At 41.9% G+C, this 12,400-nt stretch overlaps 1 protein-coding gene across 1 annotated transcript in view; it reads left to right on the top strand.

The window, feature by feature from the left end:
- LOC124788820 (venom carboxylesterase-6-like) overlaps window positions 1-12,400 on the top strand; it is a 184,084-nt gene that overhangs the window by 119,147 nt on the left and 52,537 nt on the right. The window contains exon 5 of the mRNA XM_047256100.1: window positions 5,493-5,692. Within this exon, the coding sequence (XP_047112056.1) occupies window positions 5,493-5,692 (200 nt within the window). The remainder of the gene's footprint in view (window positions 1-5,492; window positions 5,693-12,400) is intronic.

The following is a 12,400-nucleotide window of genomic DNA, read 5'->3' as shown; positions in this document are numbered from 1 at the left end:
TTCTTCTAGTCAGGTTGTGCCACAAGCTTCTCTTCTCCCCAGTACTATTCAATACCTCCTCATTAGTTATGTGATCTACCCATCTAATCTTCAGCATTCTTCTGTAACACCACATTTCGAAAGCTTCTATTCTCTTCTTGTCAAAACTATTTATCGTCCATGTTTCACTTCCATACATGGCTACACTCCATAGAAATACTTTCAGAAACAACTTCCTGACACTTAAATCTATACTAGACGTTAACAAATTTCTCTTCTTCAGAAATGCTTTCCTTGCCATTGCCAGTCTACGTTTTATATCCTCTCTACTTCGACCATGATCAGTTACTTTGCTCCCCAAGTAGCAAAACTCCTTAACTACTTTAAGTGTCTCATTTCCTAATCTAATTCCCTCAACATCACCCGACTTAATTCGACTACATTCCATTATCCTCGTTTTGCCTTTGTTGATGTTCATCATATACCCTTCTTTCAAGACACTATCCATTCCGTTCAACTGCTCTTCCAAGTCCTTTGCTGTCTCTGACAGTATTACAATGTCATCGGCAAACCTCAAAGTTTTTATTTCTTCTCCATGGATTTTAATACCTAGTCCGAATTTTTCTTTTGTTTCCTTTACTGCTTGCTCAACATACAGATTGCATAACATCGGGGAGAGGCTACAACCCTGTCTCACTCCCTTCCCAACCACTGCTTCCCTTTCATGTCCCTCAACTCTGCCATCTGGTTTCTGTACAAATTGTAAATAGCCTTTCGCTCCCTATATTTTACCCCTACCACCTTCAGAATCTGAAAGCGAGTATTCCAGTCAACATTGTCAAAAGCTTTCTCTACGTCTACAAATGCTAGAAACGTAGGTTTGCCTTTCCTTAATCTAGCTTCTAAGATAAGTCGTAGGGTCAGTATTGCCTCACGTGTTCCAACATTTCTACGGAATCCAAACTGATCTTCCCCGAGGTCGTGTTCTACCAGTTTTTCCATTCGTCTGTAAAGAATTCGTGTTAGTATTTTGCAGCCGTGGCTTATTAAACTGATAGTTCGGTAATTTTCACATCTGTCAACACCTGCATTCTTTGGGATTGGAATTATTATATTCTTCTTGACGTCTGAGGGTATTTCACCTGTCTCATACATCTTGCTCGTCAGATGATAGAGTTTTGTCAGGACTGGCTCTCCCAAGGCCGTTAGTAGTCCTAATCGAATGTTTTCTACTCCTGGGGCCTTGTTTCGACTCAGGTCTTTCAGTGCTCTGTCAAACTCTTCACGCAGTATCATATCTCCCATTTCATCTTGACCTACATCCTCTTCCATTTCCATAATATTGTCCTCAAATCTACTGTGAGCTTTCTGTTGGATGGTTAGTAGCTGTGGCTTTCGAGTTAGTTTACGATGAAGGGGTTGTCCCAGATACTTCAGGCTGTTTGTTAATTGGAGAAGACAGCTATAAATGGTAAGATAAAAGTCATGGAGGTGATGCTGTAGGCCTTCATCCCATAATTATCACCTAGGTTCAAGCCACTGGTTGCACCAGGACGTGTACTGGTTGAAATGGATCTGGAGTGAACATTGGGAGTTCTGGAAGTTATGGTATAAAGTTAGGAAGGTGGTGTGATCGGCGTACTGGAGAAGATGGTTTAGGCATGTCAGCAGTGTAAAGAATGTTTGATTGGAGAGAGAGTACAGAACATTTTAGCAGACTTACAGTAGGATTGGCAGGAATTGGCACTGATAATAGTGACAAAAGGTGGACTGTTAGATAGGAAAGAACCAATATGGCAAACATAATCAATAGGAAACACATATTTCTGGGTCTGAAGAAGAGACTGGCATGCATACTCAGTCATATGCCTTTTGGAGGTCGAGGATACAAAAATGGTGGATTTACTGTTATTAAGATGAAGTGATACTAGATGACTTTGATATAAGACGAAGACCACAGTGGTTTAAAGGCAGTTGTACATGCTGGTCTAGGTGTTTATGGACGTGCTGAGAGAGGATGGATTCAAAGGCTTCGTTAAACACTGAGGCGAGGCTGATGGGTTGGTAGGAAGAGTTTTCACTATGTGGCTTATTTTGGGTTTTGAGGAAAATAGGTTTTCCATCGTTCAGGATAATAGCCTTGTTAGAGGATATTGTTGTAAGTTATTTCAAGGGTTGCTGGGATGGAAGGAGGACATTGTCTTAGACGTCTGTATATCACGCATTCGTGGCTAGGAGCAGTTTTACATTTCTTGTGGAGTACTTCTTTAATGTTGTACGCTGTGATTGGTGTGCTGAGATCTGTATGTGTATGTTATCCACGTACTGGAAAAATGGGACATAGGGTGGGACAGTGGTACACACAATGATTAATGTGGGCATGGTATTGCGGATAATGCTGCTGCAAAGAGCTTGTACTTCAGTAGACAGCAGACATATGGAGATGATTTACTCTACATACAGGTATGATACACACATACGTATCGAATGGAAGGATACGGAGTTTGAAGAGAGATGTTAATCTAAAGAAACACTGAAAACCTGAGGGAAACTAGTTACAGTCTGCTTCATTTCCATGACGATTTTGGTTCTTGCTGATTATGCTTTGACTGACACAGCAGAGCGTGTACAATGCAGTTTACTGTTCTAGGAACGTATGCTTTCGAAATTTTAACAGTGAGCCATAGTGCGGTACACAACGCCTCTGTTGTAACGACTACCACTGGAGTTGGATGAACATCACTGTGACACGCTCTTACTGAGCAAAACCGTGACGAAATTCACTGCTCTTCTTTATATCTCTACTTGTTCTATCAGTTATACCTGATAACGGTCTCAGAATAAGGAGCAATACTCAATTATCGGTCGAGCAAGTGTTTCGTGAACCATCTCATTCGTGCTGTGCGCATATACATTTGCAGACTGTACATACTCAAAGAGTTTCTGTTTGTGTTGACTCTCTCTACCGATTTTGCTTGATAAAACATATTCTGCAGAATACATATGTTGTCTCCCTAAGACGTGGTTTCTGCAGTTTTAAGTATGTTGTTTGACACTTTTACCACCGACGTTAAGCACCGTCTGGTACGGTCAGTACCTGAATGGGTGACTGGGTGAGCTCCCACTGTTGACAATTTTGCTTTTGCCTTTAAGGCAGAGAGGGCAGGAGGAGTGGTGACGTAAAGTCCCTCATCACCAGTCTTCGCGACAGTGTCTTTGATTACATTCCAAACTTCTCCGCAGTGTCTTGTGATGCGACACTGTTGCTGGTGATCCGTCCGTTGGAAGGAGACGTTAAGTTTGGCGGCCGCAGAGTTGCTATTCGAAAGGAAAGGCTATGTTCTGGAACCGGGTTTCACCTTCCCTCTTCCCTCATCACCTCTGACACGAACGTTACACTACATTAGACAAACACTCAGTATAGTTATCTACTCTTAACATATATACCCATGCACACAGGTCTCACACTACGCGAAGGAGAGGTGCCTGTAGGCGCGAAGAATAGGGAGAACCTTTCCAATTAGGCGGCTGAACCTCCTCTCTGGGTCTCCCAGGCATTCACGCCATACGACTTATCTTCGGCGCGTTTTATATGTTACTTTTACCGGTTCCTCGTGTAAAGATTTTGTAGTTGTGCATGTCTTCCGTTTCCATGAGGCGTACATGTCAACAGTATAATGTATGCTGCTCATCTCTTTCTGTGTACACGTGTTTCGTAATTGAGTCACATGCTGCCTATAATGCGTGTTCTGTGCTGTATTCTAGGTGAGCTGAATTAGCTCCCACGTCTTGTTTTTCAGGAGAACAGTGTGACGGGTCTCAACAACAACTAACAAACTGATATGTATCGCGGTAGTAATACATACATACCGTAAAAGAATGTAATATGTTCCTAGAACAAATGCTTCTGGCGACATTATAGCAGAATGTTAAGCTATTATCGTTATTAAGATGCGTTCACAGCCTTCCTTTTCTGTTAAATTTGATGCGTACTCTTGTTCCCTTCAACAGTGTGACAAAGACATGGGTTTCGAGGAAGTCTTACTCGTAGATCATGGATGACGTGCGTCGAAGAGTATAGCATACGTCTTCATTGGGAATCTCGTGCGCTATATGGACGAAACCAACCAAGCGTTATGGATTTGTTTACTAAATGCATATTTCCTTAGTAGTATTTTGTTGAATGCTTCTTCTGGCCACGACACAAAGCTATAGTAAAAAGTGGTTGCTGGGCTCTGAGAAGCACAAACAGCTTATTCCGGAAGTCCAGTTCGGTAGATTATTGTAGACGAAAGTTTAAAAAACCAAGAAAGTTGAATTTGTAAACAAATCCTTCATATGGAAACGCATGAATGTGACAACTAATTTAGTATTCCATTCTTCGGAGCCATTCATCTTTAAAATAGCATACCTTTTACAAATTTTGATTTTTTACCAATGGCTTATGAGCTAACAAGTTCTGGTATTCCATTTTTCCAAATCTGAAAAAATGTTATGAAACTATTTCATTATACGAAAAATGTAATAAAATGCGACTAAATTTCACAGGCGCAAAGTAAATCCCACATACATTTTCAGTTTTTGAAAGAGAGGAAAGTTAAGCTTACAACATGAAATATGTTTAATTAATTTCCATGTAAAGATCTATTAAATGTCACATTATCTCTACAGAAAGTACATTAGACAAAACTTTATCTTGCCTAGGTATACGAATTATCAGTATTCCAAACAAAATGCCGAAGTCTGCAAGTGAAATTTGTCTGCAAGAGCTTCGAAGCAATGTGTCGGCTGTTACAGCGTATATCCGTTAAGCCACTTTCACTTCTTCCGATTTTGTTCTTGTGGGGGGGCGCTGCCGGCAACTGTGGCCGAGCGGTTCTAGGCGCTTCAGTCTGGAAACGCGCGACCGCTACGGTCGCGTGTTCGAATCCTGCCTCCGGCATTGATGTGTGTGATGTCCTTAGGTTAGTTAGGTTTAAGTAGTTCTAAGTTCTAGGGGACTGATGACCTCAGATGTTAAGTCCCGTAGTGCTCAGAACCATTTTAACCATTTTTGGGGTCGCGCTCCAACACATTTGAGAACCACACAGTAAGGATGTGTTGTACCACAGAACATACCTGCACAAAGGTGTGGTTCCAGGAACATAACGAAACCCCAGACATACTATGTGTTAAAGGCGTTCTCCTCAATTTCCTTGGTGTGTTTTCGGTAACAACCTTACAATAAGGTGGAAGAACGCATACAGACAAATAGATCTGCGTGGCAAGGATAACAGTTGCAACAAAAGGGCATACAACCCCAGGAAGCCCATTGGCATCGGTTGGTGCCTAAGAAATGGTGCACTACTAGGAGGAAAACTGTTTAATTAGACTCTTGATCGTTTGCATCAATACGAGGACAGACACTGGAAAACTAGTTTAATAACGTAATTTTGTATAGAATATGTGCGCTAATTCCAGGCTCTTGTATCTGTGTATTCAATGCATGTTTTTGAAGATTGCTTCTGCTGCAGATCTGTTCTCGCGGCTGGTGGACCAGAGTGGCACATTCGTAGCCTGCATGTCCGTGGTACGGGATCCCCGATACCACGCCTTCAGACTGGGCTCTGTCCTCGGCTACGAAGCTGAAAACTCACAGCAACTGTTGCAGTTCTTACGCTCTGTCAACGCCACTGACCTACTAGTGGATAACTCACTCTTAATGACAGATGAGGTAATTCCTAAGCTGCTCTTGTACCAGATTATTTTCGAATTGAAAAATTTGTCGTCTTACTCACACAGTCTATTTAGGACCAGTTTTCTTATCACGAAAGTAAGCAGAGAATTGTAAGAGTTAATATACAGAGTGACCTATGCTTTGGCATCTCCTTTGAAAAGGATGCTGCCGATTTCCTTCTCCAGTCTGAGTTTATGCTGCGTCTCGAATGACATCGCTGACTGGACGTTATAGTCTAATCTTCTTTGTTCCTTTTTTAATGCATATTCTGAAAGAAGAATGAACTACAAATAAGAAGTAAATGTTATATTCGGATAAACTCTTCTTATTCCACTAAAGCAGTGGTACAAAGATGTTTCAAAACGTTTTCAACGATAACAGCAAATGTTTAACTACGGACATTTAAGACATCTTTGCTTGTGATACACTAGTTACCAAGAGGAACGAGCATACTGCATCAACTAGGAATAATGAACTAAAGGAACAGTTGTTGAGCAGCGGACAAGAATTCTCCAAAAGCGCTGATTTGTTATTTACAAGTTACTGCCAAATTTAGAAGTTATTGAATAGTTTGCTCACACAAGACAAAAGTCCCTAAATAATGATGAGATCCATGTATGAAGATAAAAGTGAAAAACTGCATTTAGATTGATAAAAATGTAGTAAGTGTCAGTAATTATAGTAAAACTTTCGTGATGGTTCAGAGTATTTCCTGTATGTGTACTTTCAATACCTTACTCAACTATGGCAAAGATTAGATAAGGCTTAACACAAAAATATCAAGATATATAAATATTAAGAATAAGTATTAGGGCTTTAAAGCATTTTTATTTTCATGATTCGAAGCATAAATTGTGAAAGTAGTTTAATTAAGTGAAAGTAACATGTGTAGCTACAAATAATTATCGAAATGTTTGAATTATCAGTATGAATGATCACACTTATGAACCGGAAAGCTATTACTTTAAATTTTGATAATAAAATAAAGCTGTTTTGAAATAAATGATTCAAAACGTAACTTGCAGATTTCTTAGTTGATACGATTACTAGCCAACGGTATTATAACGCAACGTAATTATAATTTGCCGCTGCGACGGAACTAGCGAACGTGACGATGGATGACAAATGTGATGCGGTGCGCGGGGGCGTGGGACGAGGTAGTGTGTGTAAACGTGCGTGTGTGCGTGCGTGTATACTGCAGCTAAAGTAAGTTGAGCTACGTTCCGAAAATGTGAGTTGTACATATCGCCATTTGTTTACGACTGTCAGCAACCTCAGCGGTTTAGCTGCATGCTGACGTTTCGTGTTATGTGTGTCAATGAGAAATAAATAATGTAAGGGGTGTTTGAACAAGAGCTTCTGTGTAAGTAATGCATGTTACATTAAATCTTGTTGTTTTATTGTTTCAATTATAAAAATTAAAAACTTGAATTTCGTAACAGTATTGTGTAAAAATGTTTTATCATTGTAAGTTTTAATACAAGTTTTCTAAAATCGACCTTTTAATTTTTTGGTTGAAGAGGTACGTTGTAGCACCTACCCCGGGAGAGCTGTGTTCATATTCTGTCCACGAGGACATCGATTATATCTTCTTCAACTGTAATTATCAACGTGATCCTACGAATGCTCTACTCATGTTGCAGTTACAACTGATAATGAACTGTTCTCCGCTGATTTGATACTTTTCTTATTATCGGAGAAATCCTACAAGATCGACATTTGTAGTTTACTTTATCTTCTGCTGTTAACGTGTAGCATCCAATATATAATCTAAATGATTTACTTGTTTAAATAGAAAGTGGTGTCAAATGGCAGGTTAACGCTTTGTGACGGACCGAGACTCATAACTTGGTAGCTTCGCCTTTCAGGCAAGTGCTCTACCGGAAAGGGCGATAGGAATAAGGGGTAAGAGATCCCAATAACTTTTTTCTTTTATTTATTTTTTCGTATTATGTCTATTCCTTGGCCTGTATGTTTCATTGCGCTGTACGATGGAAGATGAGAACAGAAACATCAAGAAATAGGAAAATGGGACACACCAAAACTGTGGTGGGGGCTGTCAAGAAAGACGCTGTGGAGATATATTGAGAAGGTTCGTCAGTAATGGGGCAACTGGATGAACCTAGTGTGTGCAATCACAACCTGATACCAGAAGTAAGGACCATACGTGGACCATTGTAATGAGTTACTCTAATACCCATCTCTGAAACCAGATAAGTATAGTGGAAAGGGGTAACTGTCATTAGTGGGACGCAGAGGTAACAGAAGAGGAGCCGAACGTCCCATTTCAGGGGGCACATAAGATGATGCTTGTTGGTATCATTGACTTCGTAACAGAGTCAAGTGGTGAAGCAACCAGTCCTATATAGTAAAGTCGACAACTGGGCGAGAATTTACAGTTGACAAATCCATACCAACGTGCAAACGTGTACGATGATAAAAAGGGTGCATGAACTCAGCTGTCTACCAGTTAATGTCTGGGTGCTGTACTTCCATGAGGGGTGGAGAATGTAAACATAGAGAAAAAGTCCTATGCACAGGGAGGATGAGTGACTGGGAAACCGCTCTGAACGTAGTTGAGTTCGAAAAAATGAGTTGTGATGTGGTACAATAACAGGGAGATGTGTGCTGTATCGATTGGTGGTTGGAGAGAAGCAGGTCGGAGGATATCCAAGAGACGACGTGTTAAAGATGGGAAGGACTTCCGCCAGTTCAACAGCATGGTATGTACATAGGGCGTGGAGGATCGCTCTTGCACATTGAGATTCTGAGGCTGACTTTCAGAGGGGGCAGTGCAAGAGTTGTAACGGACCTTGAAAAGTTTCCCTACTGACATGAAGTATCCAAAGGCTGACTGAAGTTTGCAATCAAGGAGTAACACCATCAGGAGGATACGGGAAACATGTGCCTGTTTGGGGACTACATGTTGACATAGGACTCACACTGTAGCTGGTTGAAGCTATGGTGAACCTGATGGACAATGTGGTGTCATATTGACTGTAAGGGCCGGTGGTAAGCCAATGACGTGGTGTGGTGTGTGGAGCCTGTAAATTAGATCCTTAAGTAACGGAGGGTGGTTCCTGCAGGTAGTGGGTATGGCGCTGCAACATGGAGTCCATGCCCAATATGCATCATCATAAACTTGAATACATTAAAGTAGCCACCTGTAGTATGTCTGTACTGCTGTATCCAGTGGATGGTGTTATTGTGTTCTTGCGTGGAGTGGGCGAGAAATAGGACATCAGCTGATAAGTATGATCATGCAACGTGAGACCCTACAGCCGAGTTGTAAGACGGGAGATCAGGGGTTCCACTGCGTTACACACATTCACATGGATGTAGAGCATTCCTGACACACTCGGTGGCTTATAGGTACTGATCCAGTAAGTCACGCATTGACCTGGACTATAGGGACGTTATGAAATAGTAACAGGTGAATGGCATCTACAAAGAGTGGCGGGAACCCCACACGCATTGTAACTGTATGGATGTTGAATGTGATCAAAGACATGTTTAAAATCAATGGAGACTGGAGTTACACGAAGGTAAAAGACTACGGATATCATGATGAGTTCATGGCATTCCATCACAGCCATTTTAAGGGTAGCCCTAAAACAAAGTGCAGTCTATTCCAGTCATAGGTAAGATCGTGCATATGCGTGCAACTAAAGGCTCACATAGATTTTAGAATCCGTGTCCGTTAATGTAAGGGGGAGATATGTGAAGACATTTGAACCTCCTTCGTACCATGAATGAGAGAGAAAAAAGACTAATGGAGTCCTGCAATAAATTTCAGCTAGAAATAGCGAATACTTTGTTCAAGAATCACAAGAGGAAGAGGTATACTTGGAAAGGGCCGAGAAATACGGGAAGATCTCAGTTTTATCACAGCATGGTCTGGTAGAGATTCCGAAATAAGATTTTGGATTTTAATGCATATCCAGGAACAGATATAGACTCAGATCGCAATTTAGTAGTGATAACGAGTAAGGTGAGATTTAAGAGATAGTCAGGAAGAATCAATGCGCAAAGAAGTGGGATGTGGAAGTACTACGGCATGAAGAGACATGAATGAAGTTTTCTGAGGTTATAGATAAGAAATGGCTCAGTAGGCAATTCACTTGAAGAATAATGAAAATCTATAAAAAGGGCAATCACATAAATTGGGAAGAAAAACACAGATACATAGAGGGTGACTTCGAAGAAACCGTAATTAACAGGAGAAATATTTCAGTTGATCGATGAAAGAAGGAAGTTGAAAAATGTTCGGGGAAATCCAAGAATATAGAAATAAAAGTCACTTAGGAATGAAATAAATAGGAAGTTCAGGGAAGTTAAGGTGAAATGGTAGCATGAAAAATGTGATGAAATCGAAAAAGAAATGATTGTAGGAAGGACTAACTCAGCATATAGAAAAGTCAAAACAATCGTAGGTGAAATTAAGAGCGAGGACGGCAACATTAAGAGCACAATGGGAATTACACTGTTAAATGCGGAGATGAGAGAGGATACGTGGAAAGAATGCACTTAGTGTGGAAGACTTGTCTGATGACGTGATAGAAGAAGATAGAGGAGTCGATATAGAAGAGATGGGGGATCCAGTGTTCGAGTCAAAATTTGAAAAAAACTTTGGAAGACTTAAGATCGAGTGAGGCAGAAAGGACACATAACATTCCGTCAGAATTTCGGGGAAGTGACCAAAAAAAAAAAGCGACTATTCATGTTGGTATGTAGAATATATTAGTAAGGCGATATACCGTCTGACTTTTCGAGAAATATCGTCCACACAATTCCGTAGACTACAAGAGCCAACAAGTGTGAGAATTATCGTACAATCAGTGTAACACCTCATGCATCCAATTTGCTGACAAGAATAATGTACAGTCGAAGGCAAAAGAAAAGTAAGGATGTGTTAGATGGCGATCAGTTTTGCTTTAGAAAACGTAAAGGCAACAGAGAGGCAGTTCTGACCTTCTGAGTCATAATGGAAGCAAAACTACAGGAAAATCAAGACACGTTCATAGGATTTGTCGACCTGGAAAAGGCGTTCGACAGTGTAAAGTGGTGCAAGATGTTCGCAATTATGAGAAAAATAGGGTAAGCTATAGGGAAAGACGGGTATACACAATAATCATGAGAGCCGAGAGGGAACAAAAAGAGTGGAACACGAAGAACGAAGTACTCAGATTAGAAAGGGCGTAAGACAAGGATGTAGTCTTTCGCCCCTACTGTTCAAGCTAAACATAAAAGACGCAATGCCGGAAATAAAAGAAAGGTTAAAGAGTGAAATTAAAATTCAAGGTGAAAGGATATCAATGACAAGATATGCTAATGACATTGATATCATTACTGAAAGTCAAGAAGAACTGCAGGATTTGGTTGGTTGGTTTGATTGGTTTGTGGGATTAAAGGGACCAGACTGCTACGGTCATCGGTCCCTTGTTCCAAAACTTAAAAACACCCACACAGAGTAAAAAATGAATAATGGAGACAACAGACGACAATCACACAGTGTGTGACAGTGGTTGGCCGACCATAGAGACAAAAAAGGAAAAGCCAACCACCGAAAGAAAAAACACACTAAAAACTCAGACTAAAATCGTTGGCCAAAGGCCAGAATCTATACACAAGGACAAACACTTAGATTGAGTGATAAAAGCCCCCTACCCGAATAAAACGCAAAACTAAGCCTGTCTTAGCATTGTCATCAGTTAAAAGGGCAGGGAGCGTATCAGGCAGCGCAAACGTCTGCCTGAGCACAGTTAAAAGTGGACAATTCAACAAAATGTGGACCACTGTCAATGCCGATCCGCAGCGAAATAGAGTGGGGTCCTCATTGCGCAATAAGTGGCCGTGCGTCATCCGTGCGTACCCATTGCGCAGTCGGCAGAGGACGACAGATTCCTTGCGAGAGACTCGCAAGGAGGAGCGCCACAGAGTCGTCGTCTCCTTGATAGCACGGAGTTTATTGCGCGTGGTCAGATCGCTCCATTCAGCGTCCCAAAGCGCGAAAACTTTGCGGCGTAAGGCAGCTCGCAAGTCAGTCTGCGGGAGGCCAATGTCCAGAGATGGTTTGCTGGTGGCCTCTTTCGCCAGGAGGTCAACAGTTTCATTGCCAGGTATCCCAACATGGCCTGGGGTCCACACAAAGACCACATAGCGGCCGCAACCGGCAACAGCATGGAGGGAATCCTGGACAGCCATCACCAGACGAGAGCGACCGAAACACTGGTCGATAGCTCGTAAACTACTCAGGGAGTCGCTACAGATAACGAAGGACTCACCTGAGCAGGAGCGGATATATTCTAGGGCACGAAAGATGACGACCAGCTCAGCAGTGAAAACGCTGCAGCCAGCTGGCAAGGAATGTAGTTCGTAGTGGCATAACCGACACGACCAGCAACCATCGAACCGTCAGTATAAACAACGCCAGAGCCCTGATACATGGCAAGGATGGATAGAAAGCGGCGGCGGAAGGCCTCCAGAGGGACTAAGTCCTTCGTACAAGCCGACCGAGGCCGACGTTCTGGGAGATGGACGACCGACCGTGGGAACAGAAGATAATTTGGATGCCTGGGCAAGCTAAAACCATGGGCAGCATAAGCGGCCAGTAAACGTTGGCGCCGTAACTGCAGTGGAGGGACACCTGCCTCCACAAGTAAGCTGTTCACAGGGCTGGTCCGGAAAGCACCAGTGGCAAGGTGC

This window comes from Schistocerca piceifrons, chromosome 3 (assembly GCF_021461385.2).
Source record: "Schistocerca piceifrons isolate TAMUIC-IGC-003096 chromosome 3, iqSchPice1.1, whole genome shotgun sequence".
Classification (NCBI taxonomy): Eukaryota; Metazoa; Arthropoda; class Insecta; order Orthoptera; family Acrididae; genus Schistocerca; species Schistocerca piceifrons.
Note: the sequence above shows the minus strand (reverse complement) of the source record. Positions and strands in the feature narration are given on the sequence as shown.